Raw genomic sequence first — 15931 nt, 5'->3', positions numbered from 1 at the left:
GGCGTGACACTCATCTCCGCGTAGCAGCCTCTATTGGGCCTCTACCCGCTAGAAGAATTTTCGATGTGGAAAGAAATGATCGTGTGTTGGGCATGCTGGTAGTTTTACTCATACCCTTTCCACCCGTGGGCCCGACTCGTCATCTCTCTGGGCTACAGCACGATTATCCTTCATGTGAGTACGTCACACCTAGCACCACCGAAATGACCAGCCGACCAATAATTTCTTCCAAACTTTATGTTTGAGTGGAAAGTATCTGGTCTTTATAATTTAATCGATGTCTCTATATTTTAGATTTGGAGCCGGTTGGTTGAAAGTAAGGCCCAATTTTATTGGGCTACTACCTAAGTGGCAGTGCTTGGACATTTTAGTTTGCGAATGAAAATTGCTAATTTGTAATTTTGTACCCCCGGTGCTTCACATTTAAGTTCTTTCGGCAGCTACTCTCGTCGTTCGGTCGCCCACGAATAAAGACTGCCGTTTCTGGGCGAACTTTTCCACGTCTCACTCCTCGGTCTCTCCGCCCTCCCCACCCAGATTTATAGGTCTCTTTGCGCCGCCCCTTGGAGAGGAACTCAGGAAGAGGAGACAGAGGAGCGAAAAAGAGATTAAAAAAAATGTCCGCATTCTCGGCCGTCAAGATCCTCCCATCCCCACCCATCACCGCCCGATCCACCCCCAAACCCTCCTTCCCCTTCGTCTTCTCCTCCCCTTCCTCCCCCACCGCCGGTGGCATCCACCGCCCCGCCGCCGCCCCGCTCTCCTCCTCCCCCCGCCCCCTTCGCGCCGTCTCCTCCCATGTCCTCAGCAACGAGCAGCGCGTCGCCTCCCATTCCCACCAGGTACCTCTCCTCCCCTCCATTCTATAGAACCCTATTGAATTAATCATCATCTAATCGCGGAATTTTTTTGCCTGCGATCTTTTTGGCTTGTTAACATAAAACCAAAAGGATGAGGCCGAAGTGACCCGCGAGGAGGCGCTGGATCTGTACGAGGACATGGTTCTGGGGCGGTCCTTCGAGGACATGTGCGCCCAGATGTACTACCGGGGGAAGATGTTCGGCTTCGTCCACCTCTACAACGGCCAGGAGGCCGTCTCCACCGGCTTTATCCGCCTCCTCCAGCCCGGCGACTCCGTCGTCAGCACCTACCGCGACCACGTCCACGCCCTCAGCAAAGGCGTCCCCGCCCGCGCCGTCATGGCCGAGCTCTTCGGCAGGACCACCGGCTGTTGCCGCGGCCAGGGGGGATCCATGCACATGTTCTCAGCCCCCCACAACCTCATCGGCGGCTTCGCCTTCATCGGTGAGGGCATCCCCGTCGCCACCGGCGTCGCCTTCTCCTCCCGCTACCGCCACGAGGTCCTCGAGGAGGCGTCGCCCAGCGGCGGCCTTGATGTCACCGTTGCATTCTTTGGGGATGGCACCTGCAACAATGGGCAGTTCTTCGAGTGCCTCAACATGGCTCAGCTCTGGAAGCTGCCCATCGTGTTTGTCGTCGAGAATAATCTGTGGGCGATAGGGATGTCGCACCTTAGGGCCACATCCGACCCGGTGATCTGGAAGAAGGGGCCTGCATTCGGCATGCCCGGGGTGCATGTGGATGGGATGGATGTGCTGAAGGTGAGGGCGGTGGCAAAGGAGGCGATCGAGAGGGCTAGGAGGGGGGAGGGGCCTACTCTTGTGGAGTGTGAGACTTACCGTTTCCGAGGGCACTCGCTTGCTGATCCTGATGAGCTCCGAAATCCTGGTGAGCATATTGAATTTAAGCTATGCGCCTCTTTTCCTCATGGCCTTGTTTGGTTTGATGTTTAAGTTTTCTGTCTTCTTTTTTTTTCCCCTATATTGTGCTGAAGTATTACAAAAAGAAAAAGATTTGGAATTGGTAGATAAGAAAAGTGAAGGTTCGTCATAAACATGCTTGACCATATAATAAAACTAGACATAATGATTTGGGAAAAGAATATGATTTGGGCATCAATATCTTATATGCTTCTTTTCCTTGTCATAAGGTAGCCTGTTGAATTAGGAAAATTAATTTTTTAAGTAAAAAATATGCTCATAAATCAGGGTGCTGTCACTTAATGATTTATAGTTATAGGACGAATGTTGGGTTGGTGGTGTTTTAAGGATGCAATTCGGATGTTTCATTTTATTACAATGGAGATCACCATGTGGTATGATTATATGCTTTTTGATTTTTAAGCAGGATTGTTACTTTGTGATATGTGTAGATTAAATTTTCTTGTCCTATTATTTTCTGTTTAATCACCAACTTGGTGGCAGCTTTGTCATCTCTGATATTTTGATGGCAATTCACCATCAGGGCTTTTTCAATAAATGAATCTTTTACTTTGTTCTTTGTAAGATTTCATGGCTATGATTGGGTTATGATGACACTAATTTCCTGTTAGAATATACAATTAAGTGCATTAGTGTATCAGGTTTCTTTTTTACCCTATCGGGTTTCTTTTGTGTTCACGCTCTAGTTATGCTCTGTACTAGGTTGGTGATTGCTGGTTCTGAATCTTTTTGAGCATGATGCTTTTTAAAATTTAAAACGATCAAAACATCGATCTAGACATCTTCAAGTCATAATTTACTTGAATAATGTCCAAATCACACATAGAATTAATAAAGAAAACTTCACTTTATATGGGTAGTCATACCATTCATTGGTGGCAGATATTAATTACCTAATCTACTGAACTTTATGTGTACTCGTTGCATCAATCCTACTGAACTTTATATTTATCTCGTCTTGATGGCGGTCCTGGTAGGGCGTCCTGTAGATACCCTCAGTTTGTCTCCCTTTCTGCTTTCCTTTCTTCATTTGTTTCTCCCGCCCCCCCACCCCCCCCCCCCCCCCCCCCCCCCCTCCTCTTTCTGCTTTCCTTTTCTTTCTATTTTCTTCTTCCTTTCTTATCTTCTCATTTCTATTCTTTTTTTTATATGTCTTCTTTCTTCCTTTTCTTTCGTCTTTCCTTCCTTCTTCTTCTTCTTCTTCTTCTTCTTCTTCTTCTTCTTCTTCTCGCTTCATTTGTTCCTTCCTTTCTTTTCTTTTTCTTCTTCTTTCCTTCCTTTTTTTTTTCTTTCCTCTTTCTTCTTCTTTAGAGTCCCACCACCATCCTAGTTTTTCTTATAGGAATGGGATGTGATGGCCAGGATGCCCGCCCATCCTACCGGGATTTAAAACCATGTTATATATCACATTTCTATAATCTATGACACTGGTCTCAACTATTCCTTGAAATTCTATTTGCATTCAACAATTGCAAGCTGCATAGGCAATTTAATCTTGATTCTGTTGTGGGCAATCATTTCAGAGGTGAAAGTACATCTCTTTGTAAAATAGATTAAGGTAGCCAAAGCAATGTTATTTGGGAATCCATTATTCATTGATTCTATGTCTTGGCTTGACCACAACATAAATTGTGCAATTGCATGATGTGTGAACATCAGTAGCAATTTGTTCCTTGTTTCCCTACTTTTTTGTTTCAATAAATTGATGCTATAATCACTATCAATTAATTATTCTATGTACATAGTTTTGTCAATTTTAGAGCATGTCATTGCTGGAAACACTTATAGCAGATGAAATCTGATTAATTGATGCAACCTGAGGTTTTAGGACAGCCCAACAATGGTATAGGAACCACTTCAAAGAATATCAAGTACATATATCTATAGAAATGGCTCCTTATGTTTGCAAAGGTCAAATTAAATATTTGGAATGGGTCAGATAATCAGAAGACCTGTTGTCCAGAAATTTCTAAGGGAAGATCTGTTGGCTTATGGCAGAAATCAGTAAATCATGGCTATGTAATGGATTAATCTCGTGCAGGGACAGCAAAAGACACAAGAAACTAAACTGAATAAGAGGAAGGAGGAAGAAGATTAAGATAGAGCAGAGAAAACTGGAGAGGAGGCTCTATATTAACCCAGAGAAGTAGAGATGCTTGTTACTTTTCCAAATTATGTTGCAGAAAAAAAGCCATTTAAATGAGAAAACTCTATGCCAGGGAGGGGAACAGGGAACAGGGAACAGGGAACTTCTCTTATCTCAAGTAGCAATGAGGCCCAATCATTTGAATGAAGGCTTATGTTGAAATAACTTAAAGTCATTGCCATGTAAGTACATGTACTAGCTCTTCAAAGACTAGGAACTTTCATACTTGTTCTTACTTGAATTAGACTCCTTATTAGAATAATAATGTTGATAAAGACTAAGCACAAAGTTTAGTCAAAAAGGGCTTCTAATTCAGATATAGTTGTCAATCCTCCTAATATTTGATGCTCAATGTAAAATCCAATGCACTGCAGCTCCCAACTACTTGAGCATGGAAAAGAAGCATCCTTATGACCCTATCCTAGACATGGTCAAAGAATCCCATTAGAAGCAGAAACTACTAGAATAGTAGGTGACTTCATCATGATGCATCTAGTGCCTTGTTCTTTCAATTGAAGAGACTATAGGTAAAACTTATAGGACTCAAACAATGTTGTCATCCACGAATCTTGATGCCTTGTGAATCGCTTCTTGATCATGTAATCTGAGGATCCCAAAACATCACATAATTCATAGGACAACGCAACAACCAACATAAAGTGGAACATATTCTCCTAATCTACTTTATGGGTAGCATATATTTGTAATTATAGCTCTTGTTATTCCTTATCCAAGTAAGAGATGGGGTTCTAGATGCGGATCTCTTTTGGGCCCTACCTATTAACCAAGTCTATGAATACTAGAGTCCAGTGATTATATTAAAAGCCATTGTGCTGAAAATATTAGTATACCACCCCTTATCCACTCTTTTGTATGTCGTGCCATTAAGGCTAGTAGCTTTCCTCTTAAAGCACCCTCAAGCTCCACATGTGCCATATCTTCTTTCTTCTTAGGTTCATTCTTCTCAGTTTATCTTTAGCCATAGCAGTAATTACCCTACCTTCTAGGGGAAACATTAGCAATCTATGTTGTCTTCCCACGACAATAGCACATCGCTTTTGGTGCCCTTGTTTTCTCATTCACATGTTTGGTTGGTGCTAGTGCAATATGGGCAAGTGTATATGGTTAGCAGGACTTTTAGGAATGCCTCAAACGCTTAGCCTCGATCTCCAACGCATCATGTTAAAGCTACTTTATCATTGCATAGTCTAATCAACTTCTCTTGAATTTTCTCTTATGTCCCACCTTATAATTCATTGCCCAAGTCTCCTCGTAATGAAATTAATATGTTCATGTAGGCAGTTCATGAAACTTCTTGATGTTGGCTTTTCGAGCTCATCCTTGTAGTGTAGTTTATGAAATTGAAGTTATAAGTCTTCTCATATCCAAAGGAAACTATTCTCATGTTCTTCTCCCAGGCACAGATCTCTCTATCCTTCCTCCTATTGATCTTCTTGCAATTGCATGCTCAATGTTTAAGCTGCATCCTTCAATTTAGCTATAGAAAACATCAAAATTTCCTCTTCTCAGACAGTTGTTAATTGAAGAAAACACCACAACTGGATACCTAGTCCTAAGAGACTTCTGGATGCATTTGTCCTTATAAGGATGGTACTCAGGCCACCTCATCTATCGCATTAGGTCACCCTTAAAAAAGGTTCAAACTATCTGATCGCTTGTGAAAATGGAACTTTTTGGTTTCACTAAAGTATGATCTCAAGCCATGCTCTTGTACTGCCGCTCTGCCACATCTCTTATATTCTAGATGTATGAGGTGTTCATTCAACCATACCTAGAAAGTACCAAAATTTTTATTTTTCTCTTTCAAAATATTGGTTAGGGCTATGCCTCATGCAGCAAGGCATAACTTCAGGGCCTTGAATGTTTTAACTTCAAGCAACAGATTTTTTTTCCTTTTTCCTTTTTTTGGGGGGGTGGGGGGAATGGGTTGGTGGTTTTGGGTCAAAGCTAATACTTGTTGAATTTCAGAATACTTATTATGCTCCCTTTGATGTGAAATAGTACCAGACATAAGAGAGGTTATTTAATGCTTTTCTGCTGGAAACTTTAGGTGGCCATTAGTCAGTGAGAGATGCTTAAGCATGCAGTGTTAATGTCCATTGTCTACTTGGCATAAGATCAAAGTAGAATATGTGTGTTCTCTCATGAATACATGTATTACTTCTTTAATCATTTAAAGAATATGCTAATTTCAGCTTTGTTGTTTCAAATTAAATCGATACAAATTTGGAAAGTGGCAAATAACTTGTATTTCTGCATTGCCTTTCATTATTGGGACATTAATTACTGAACTGATGGTCTTGCTTGTTTTTGGCTTTTGTGGCCTCTATGTTTTCAACTGATGGTTGCAGCCAACTCGAGAGGGATTGCTACTGTAAATAAGTGGGAATTTTGGAATTATGGGGTGTTAAATTTGATAATGGAACTACACCCATGACAACTATTGACTGGTAATGAGTATATTGCTTTAATTCAAATTGGAAAAATCTGCAACTCACATCAATGTCTAATGTAAGTTCAGTACATAATTGTATAATGGTATAAATAAGTTTAGGATCAAGAGTAACAAAGTTTGAAAACATAGTAAGTTTAGGATCAAGAGTAACAAAGTTCGAAACCATAGTTAAATTATTTAGGAATAATCCCTAGTATCTCAGTCTAGAACTGGGAACCTCAAGCTTTCATGTTCTAGATGTAAGATTTAAGAACAAATTGGGAAGACGTAAAAATGGATACTGTTGATCTAGACTCCAGGACATGTCAGGGTTGATGAGAAACAAGTGGGGTGATGATTTTAGTTTGTGAAAATAATGATTAAAGCAATTGTTGACTTTAACCCTGAAGAAATTCAAATCATGAGAGGTAACGTTTCTTACAAATGTTGTTTTACAACTTCTCACTAACAGCAGACTCTGGGAGTTGCATTCTTAATTGCTAAATATTTTATCTATGCTGCAACACATGATTGAGAGTCTTGCTTCCTTTCATATTTTCTGATCACCCATCTCAAATTATGTTTACATTACTACCATCATTATTTTGAATCAATCTTTATTTTGACAACATTTTACCATTCTGTCTTGTTGTTCTTGAAATCCATCTGTCATGTAGTTCTTTAAATTATGGCAACAATGTTAATACATTTTTATTTTTTTTAAGTATTTTACATTATATTTATGGATGTAGCCTGAATTCATTGATGACCCTGCTTCCTCGCCCCTTCATTTGAATATGCTGCTAGGCCTATTCCTATTCAAGTAAAGAAGGCCATGCATTCAAACCCTGTTTCATAACTAGTAAAAGAGAAAATCTATCGATTCTTTATCTATAATATATTATAAAATGAGAGAGGTAGATGCCAAAAAGATTCTGCATGCCAAAATTGTTTGCCAGAATGCCGTTATATTTAATTAACTAAACTTACTAGAACCTGTTATCTTAAAAGGATCAATGGGAATAGATGGTATATTGGACAGTTGGATGTCCATGAAATTTATAATTTTATTAAAAGCTTTTCTCTAATTAAGAGTCCAACTGAACATCCTTGCTTACAACCTCCTCATCTATGGAACAAACTCAAGCATCCATACGATTTAAAATTTTAAGTGAAAATCTGTTATCTTTATTATTGGATTTTCTATTTTATTTTATTTATTTGTTTGTTTAATATGCATCCCATGTGACCAGTTGCTAGCTAGTATAACATTACTCATTAGTTTTGGCTGGTTTTTATAATCCCCCAATATGATGGATGGTCTGTCTTACAAATCTTATGATTACCCAGTTAACGTTGTATATGTATTCTTGCTTAGGTGATACTAGATCACCAGAATCTCTATGGTATCATGGAAGTACCTTTTTAGATACTCGATATAACATTTCAGTAAATTTTAGTTTTTTTAATGTGGTGACTGACTGACAATGTTGATTTGAATTCAAATATTTCTTTGATGACCTGACTCTAGGACTGCTAGCTAATTGAGCCTCTCCTAACCCAAATACACCTCCAACTTCTCGTTTACCAATATATTAGGCTAGGATTCTGGTATGCTTACTTACCACTAACCATTTGGATGCCTGCTGCACAACCAGTTGGAGATATACATGCCTCAGGGTCTCTTGACAACCCTTGCTTGGAATGTCATAAATATGGATAAAATATTACATATACATATGTATAATACTGAAGTTTATATCTAGACATGTATATCTGCATAGTTATATGTACAAACATCAATGTACTATATATATATATCGAAGTATTTTTCTTGCAAGTTCATTTGATGAATGACACATAATTGCTAATAAGGGAGGGAGATGCGCAAGGTTGCACCTAAATGAAAGGTCATATTGCATTTCAAATAAAAATAACTTTACATATTAAACAAGTGAACTTAAAAATCACAGATTGAAACTTCAGCCTCCAATAAGATGGGCATTGAGGAAGCTCTGCATTCTTTACCACTGGAGCTTAACTACGAACCTATATGTATTCATTTTATTATGCTTTACTAATGGATTTAATATGCTTTTTAGTTGTTTACATTCCTTCATTATGCCGTAAGGAATGTTGAAATGATAGTTCGTTGAAACAATATAAAAATTTGTTGATATGAATGAAGTAGTATAACTAAAGAATGATCGAGCGACTATTTATGATGTTCTTTGCATGGGTGCCTTGGTGACACTTTGGGATAGGCTAGCTTCATCGCCTAGGGCTGCCTGACTATTTGACAGTTATGTAGTTGACCCTAACTTAAAGTTTAGGTTCTAGCCATTGACCAATTATGCACATATCCAATAAAAGAGACAAGGTTCCTTGCTGGTCAAAGCTGCCAAAACCCTCCTAACAAAATCTTTACTCTTCCTATCTTAGCTGTAGTGCTTACCATCTGGATAAGCCCAAGACTGTTTGGATTGTTGGAGAGTTTGGAATAAACGGACAATATATCTACTATGGGGCAAACTATTCTATCCTACATGGTCAAAAAGAATAGGTGGCTCTCTAATTTTTAAAATGCCTACTTCCTCCCTGCAAGAAAGCTGGTTGTTAAAAATATTTGGCAAGAATAGCTAGAAAATGAGGGTTAAAGAGGCTTTGTTCCATTTTAAACCCCGAATCAAACACAGTCTAGAAAGGCTACTGTGAGCGTCATTATAACCTTAGAAGTCTGAATCTTCTACCCTGGGTAATGTACCCACTTCCAAGGGCTGAACCATAATTATTCATTTTGGGAGGGGAAATAATTTATTTTACTAAAATTAAAATACGTTATAAAAATTTTAAAAAATATTGATGGTATTTTAGTTGTGGACAGGTTTTTTAGTACAAGTTTCTAAGAGTTTAAACAACTATTCTAACACCATAAGAAAGCTAGTAATATATATGATCAGAAAAGGTAGAATAAAATGCAAGAAACAAGGCGTTGGAAGTGTAACTGATCCGAGTTTGATCAAGCTATGGTCCGATCAAGCTTGGCTTGAAATTAGCTTCAAGCTTGAAAAGCTTAATTTCGAATTGAGTTGAATATGAGCCTAATTGATCAGTTCAATAATCCTAAATCGAGCTGAAATCAATTCGAGATTAAATTAAGCTTGAATGAAGTCTCAATTCTTGATTTCAAGCTTGGTTTAAGGTTTGGTTCAGATTTGAATTAACATTTAATTGGTGCAAAGAATAAAATATGCGCCAATTAAAAACTTAATTCAATGGCCTCTTGTATATAAAATATATATTTGTATATATAATTTAAGTATATTCAAGCCTTATCAAGCCAAGCCTGATTGAGTTGGGTTGTTTTTTTGGCTCAGCTTGAAATTAATTTGAGCCCATTTTGCTGGTTCAATCTTGTTTTTTTTAGCTTCAAATCTAGGCTTTATTCAAGCTTTTCTTCAGTTGAGCTCGAGTTGCTCAGTTCATTTGACACCCCTACATGAAATCAAAATGAAGCATGTTATATGTGTAGAATAGTAAAAATAAAACAAAAGTAACTAAATAGAACATTTTGGGCTCTATGACATATTACAATAAAGAATAAGGCATTCAATTAATATATCATGGTACTCTGTTAATTAACAAAAAAAGGGGAATAGGGGATAAATAAAATAGTTGCATTTATATTCAAAAAAACTTGGTCACAACAAGAGCTTGAAGTCAATTTTTTGGGGTTTGTTCTTGCTTTGGACATCCTACATTGAAATAAATTTATTTTTAATAAAAACAATTAAATAATTGTATAATATTACAATATCTTATTAAGTTACCTCTAGTTCCTTTAATGGGGGTAAACAAATTGTTGATCAGAACCTTCAAACTTTTTCGTTCATTTCTTTTAGGGGAGGGTTGTGTTCTTGAGAGTGACAGAGATGAGATGGGGACTTAGAATTTTTCTTTTTTCCTTTTGGGTTGATAAAGATGGCATATTAGATTTTCACATGCACAAGAGGAAGCATAGGTGGGTTTGATTAACTATAAGTCAGATTTAATTGAAAATCTGTTTGCACCGTATATGGAACTTGATAAATTCACTCCACTTTTTTTTCAGCATGCTCTCTTTTTTGTTCCTCGGAGCAAAAGGTAATCTAAGTATTTTGGTGATTTTATCAAAGATGGGTGTGGTATTAATATAATTAGAGATGTCAAGAGGGGACCACCAGATCATGCATGAAGTTAGGCTTAGAAATTATAATGCGGCCTACATCCTAGCGGCAAGGTGGTTTTATTCCCCCCCTTTTTCTCAGAAGGAAGAAAAGGACAATTAGAGAGAAAAAATAGAGATACCAAATATTCTATTGGCCAAAGATTTTTTTGGGGGCCAAAATCCAGTGCTTGAGGGATTTCACTGGATTTGGGGGGCTTATGCACCTCCACCTAGGGGTGGCAATCGGGTCGGGTCGGACATAAACGGGTCGAATCATATGCAGGTCGGGTCAGAAAATCATAAACTTGAACCCGACCTGTTTATTAAACAGGTCAGGAATTACAACCTGAACCTGTCATGTTTAATAAATAGGTAATCCGACCCGACCCGTTTAACCTGTTTAATAAATAGATAACCTGTTTGCCCAACCCGATCTAACCTGTTTAACCTGTTTAGCTTATAAAAAAATAATTCAAAAGCCACCTTAGCCGAATCTACCAAAATCAGCATAAAACCAATTCTAAAGACGAAAATAGATAATCAAAACCCCCAAGAGTTTTAATTAATCCGAGAGAATGAGGTTCACATCTAAATGATCACAAAACTAGACACCAATATTGCTACTGGACACAAAAGTTAAAAAAAAAGACACTAGACAAAAAATCAAGAAACCAGCACAACCGCACTGGAAAACCTTCTCTGGAAACCAGATGAAAAAAAGAATCAAATAATTCACCATCGAGCACCGGAATCAAACTAGAAATCAAGAATAGGGAAGTTACCCTAAGGAAACGCTAAAACTGGGCATGAAATGAAGGATTATATATCAAGAATACAAAGAAGCAAGAAGAAAAGAAGGGGGGTGGATCGTTTTCCTTGGAGTCTCCGGCTACCGGCGCCGCCGTGCCCCCTGGTCGTCGTTCTTGTCCTCGTGCCTTGGAGGATCCGGAGGCCGTTGGGGGACCACTGGAGGTCGTCGATGTGGCCTGAGAGGACGCGGAACTCGTTCTTGAGGACGTGGTCGCCGTGGCGGCCCCAGATCCGGATGGTGCCAGAGAGGTTGGCAGAGGCAACCCACTCGCCATTGGGGGAGAAGCAGGCAACGGTGGCCTGGTAGGCGTGCTCGCCGTAGATGGACGCCTCCAGGGGGCATCGAGGCGGCGGATGATGACCGACTGACAGTTGGTGCAGATGATGGAGTTGGTCTTGGGGTTGCCGGAGATCAGGATCCCGCGGCCGCGCTCCGTCGAGGGCACGCACGCGTACGTCTCCGAGAGCACCGCCATTCGGTGGCCGACGAGAGATGGCAGAAGAACAGTGGACTAGGGGGAATATAAAAGAGCTAGGGTTTGTGAGGACCCTGCTGATTATAAACCGTCTGATTGAGATGGACGACGGCAGATCATATTCCGACCTAAACGGGTTAAATGGGTCAAAAATCTAAAATATGTATTCGACCCAATTAATAAACAGGTTAAACGGGTCAACCTGTTTATGATCTGATCTTGTTTAGGCCAAACCCAAACCTGTTTATGGCGGGTCAAACACGGGTCGGGTCATATTTTGGCACCCTTACCAGTTACCTCCACCCCTCAGGTTTTGTTTCTGCCCATTTTGGTATACCTGCGGAATTTTGAATCCGCATCCACTTTTTGACTTTCCTACTTTTAAGTGCTTATAAAATATCTGCTTCCCCTCACCTGCACCTGCACCCACACTGCTCATGCACCCCCCATGATTTTGGCAACTAAAATTATAGTATTCTTCATTGCAATTCTTTAAATTTTAAATCGCTTATAAAAAAAACAATAGTCTGTTGTGTCTTAGTTAATACTTACGTTATAAAATGCATTCTTTCATAAATCACTAAGGTAGTGTTTTCTTATCGTAAAAACCGACAAAACACTTCTGACTCTGCCTGCATATCTCTAATTTTGCTTGATATGGTTACAAGAAGCAAATTAAAAAAAAAAAGAATAATTGTACTCTGAGTTGTTTCAAATATGTGCAAGTATATTCAGTCAGACTTGAAAAATGAACAATTTTAAAGTCCACCAACAAGTCTTTTTCGCATTAATTTGTGGTTGGTTTTATGGATCAGAGGTTTATTCTCTGAAGTGCTGAGCAATCTGCAATCAAGCATCATCTTGCATCTGTATTCAAGTACTATCTTTCATTTCTCTCTCTCTCTGCCTCTCTCTCTCTCTCTCTCTCTCCATCTGTCTGCTTTTTCATCGTAAGGGAAGTGAATATATGGCACACTGCTTGTTTATTGAAAATGTTTTCCACATGCTTCTTGTTATAGATATCCTTCAATATCCTAACTAGTCCTTGGAGATTAAATCAGTTCTGATGTTTTCCATGCATAAATTTACTGGTAGTCATCTTGCAGTCCATTCTTAGTATGTCAATTGTGAACCTATACAAAGTTTTTTAATTTATAATTTCTTCTGATAGTGTTCCTAGCAGGTTTTCATCTTGGCTAAGATCTTAAGTTTATATCAGTGTCGGGCACTCCCAATATGATATATATAAAATCTTGGCCCTATTATCTTGGCTGATCTAAATTGATAAAATTTGAGATATTGGCCTATACGATATTCATATCAGCTAATATTTATCAGTCATTTTTTTAATTTTCTTAAATAGGCCTTCTTAGTTAATAAATCTCAAAACCAAACTTCAAATATAGTTTTGAAACTTGGATTTACCATATTGGCCGAGATAAATCGAGATTTCAGTTCATCTCAGTCTCAGCTACTCATTGAAATAACTAATATATTGAGATTTAAAAATGATGGTTCATAGACATCATTAACATGTAATATCTGAACTTCTGTGATCTAGGTATCCCTGAACTTCTATCAACTTAAATTCTCTCTGTACCAAGCTTATAGTCTGTTTTGACAGATGAGAAAGCGCACTATGCTGCAAGAGACCCCATTTTAGCCTTGAAGAAACACATTATTGAACATGATCTGGCCAATGAATCGGATCTGAAAGGTATCGAGAAAAAGATAGATGATGTGATTGAAGATGCTGTAGAATTTGCAGATGCAAGCCCCCTTCCTCCTCGAAGCCAGCTACTCGAGAATGTGTTTGCAGACCCCAAAGGTTTTGGAATTGGCCCTGATGGGAAGTACAGGTGCGAGGATCCCAAATTCACCGAAGGCACCGCTCAAGTCTAAAGGGCTGAACTGTGACTACCTATTTGCATTTACGTTGTCAGTTTCAGGAGTTTGTTCCCGTAGCCTGATCCTTGTTTCTGATCCTCCTAAGACAGCTTTTATTTATTTATTTATATGCAGATCTATTATTTCCTTTTTCTTCCCTCCCATTTGCCATCCTATATTTCTGGTGTTGTTGAATCTGCTACGTCCGTTTCTAACAAAGATCAGTTCTGTTCTCAGATACATAAAAGGGTGTTGTGACATTTGGATTTCACGATGTCTGATAAATTTTGCTGCGCATCTTGATGTAGGAACCCACTTCAAGTGGATCATTGAATTTTACAGACGATTGACATAAGATTCTCAAACTCAGTTATGTAATTTGTGGAATTTTTTCTTGCACTAGACCTTCTCACAGTTTTTATGATGAGTAGCGCTATTGTCATGTCTGGAAATATGTGTTCCAGTGGGGGTGTGTTTGCTCTGAGCGTAAGAAGCCTCTGAACTTGGATTCTCAGAGATTTAGTTCCGAGAACTTTGGATTCTGATCATGTGTTTGGGAAGTTCGATTATTTTTTGTAAAGGATGTCGGTATATAGGTACTGCACTTTTTGAGACATTAAAATATCATTAAATAATCATTCAAATATTGCTTGAATGATTCCTCTGAAAGGAGAAATAAAAAATTTGGAAGTTTTTACTTTTATCTAAACTTCAGTTCCTTAGCTCTTATGCAAAACAGGAAAAACAAGCGTGCCTGCATGTTTATAATGTTGTCCTAATTATTTTAAAATTCTTGAATTATTTATGGCTTCCAATTTATTTTTCAAAAACAAATCAATTTAAAACTATGCAATTATTCTGGCGTCATAGAACGTGTTTTATAATCTATTCATGAATTATTTATGATTAATTTAAATATTGTGTTACAATTTAATGATATCATGTATTATTGCCAGAAGTGATGTTTTATGCTATCATTATTATTTTCTGCGACTCTTATACTTCTTTAAAAATAAATTTAAAAGTATTTTATGAATTTGTATTTTCTAATATTGTCAGTTTTTTCTTCCTTTGTAGAATATTGAGAAGGATACGACTAGAGCAATGTTTTTTCTACTGGTGGTTTGCTAAAGTCAAATAGCAAGCCAGCCAACAATCTAATCAAATCCATTGTGTAACACATAAAGTTAAAAAATGAAATGTTGGTGATAATTCTGATCATGTCGATCCATGGTTAACCCCATAGGTGTTTTTGTTGAATTTCAATTTTATAATTTAGTACATCAATTATAATTTAATTTTTGCAATTTTAAGATCAAATATTTCTATTTCTGTAATTTAGTATATATCTATTTAGTTATTGCCTTTGGTTTGTAAATCAATGCCCCTCCTCAATGCCTATGCTGGGGAAGGTTTAAAGCTGGACTTGAAGAGGTTGAGATCAATATAAGATTGTTATTTACAATTTTCCAAAATTTTTTATATGCATAATTTGTGAATATCTACAATTACTAATATTTCTATCTTTTCACCTTATTTTTCTTTAAAGTTTCTTGGTTTTATTATCAACTTTCAGTTGAGCATCCTTATGGAACTAGATGTTTGTCACAATCCAAGATCTTTACTAAAAAAGGCTGACTGAAAGATATTTTTTGAGTTTTTTAGTCTTATACAAGTATCTAAGATATATTCAGTGAATAAACACATGTCCGTATGGGTTTTCACATTCTATCTTCCGTTTAAGTTCTAAAATTTTCGTTAGGCTAAGGATCCAAATCCATTCAAATCCAATCATAAATACCATGATTAGCTTGTGGTCAATTCAAATGAATCCGTGCTATAGCATCCCTTAGTCTACATAGGTCATAGCCGGATCCGTGCTGAGACCATTTTTTTACAACCCATAATCTCATCTAAAAAGACTAGCTGAAGGTATCATTTGAGTCCTTGAACCTGTATAAGTATCAAATATCTATCCAGCGAATCAATATGGAACTAAATACATGCCGCACAGAATCCTCATAATGTTAATCGCAAGGATTATATTCATTGCAAGCTGATTCTAGTTCATTGCTCGAGAGATGCATGATTTTCACAACAAATATCATATCAAGTTGCATCCTCCCTATTAGTCTCAATGTAATTATG

General features: G+C 38.0%; 1 protein-coding gene across 2 annotated transcripts; it reads left to right on the top strand.

Annotated features, from left to right (window-relative positions):
* Positions 1-448: 448 nt before the first annotated feature.
* On the top strand, positions 449-14182 carry LOC103697388 (pyruvate dehydrogenase E1 component subunit alpha-3, chloroplastic). Of its 2 annotated transcripts, none has more exons than XM_008779235.6 (3): positions 449-842; positions 951-1749; positions 13521-14182. In XM_008779235.6, exons 1-3 carry the CDS (start codon positions 618-620, stop codon positions 13796-13798), a joined length of 1302 nt encoding a protein of 433 aa, XP_008777457.4. In that variant the 5' UTR covers positions 449-617; the 3' UTR covers positions 13799-14182. The 2 variants fall into 2 exon arrangements, with proteins under 2 accessions (XP_008777457.4, XP_088561645.2); XM_088705519.2 differs by having other exon boundaries at positions 471-842; positions 13458-14182.
* Positions 14183-15931: the final 1749 nt, after the last annotated feature.

Source organism: Phoenix dactylifera, chromosome 10, assembly GCF_051530095.1.
Source record: "Phoenix dactylifera cultivar Ajwa chromosome 10, Ajwa_hap1_PhDact_Kaust_v1.1, whole genome shotgun sequence".
NCBI classification, from domain to species: Eukaryota; Viridiplantae; Streptophyta; class Magnoliopsida; order Arecales; family Arecaceae; genus Phoenix; species Phoenix dactylifera.
Note: the sequence above shows the minus strand (reverse complement) of the source record. Positions and strands in the feature narration are given on the sequence as shown.

What these genes read in the sequence shown, in the direction of transcription:
- LOC103697388 (XM_008779235.6), top strand. Translation starts at nt 618, where the DNA reads ATGTCCGCATTCTCGGCCGTCAAGATCCTCCCATCCCCACCCATCACC. An exon ending in TCGCCTCCCATTCCCACCAG is followed by an intron (nt 843 to 950) that starts GTACCTCTCCTC and finishes TAAAACCAAAAG; the next exon opens with GATGAGGCCGAAGTGACCCG. An exon ending in TGATGAGCTCCGAAATCCTG is followed by an intron (nt 1,750 to 13,520) that starts GTGAGCATATTG and finishes CTGTTTTGACAG; the next exon opens with ATGAGAAAGCGCACTATGCT.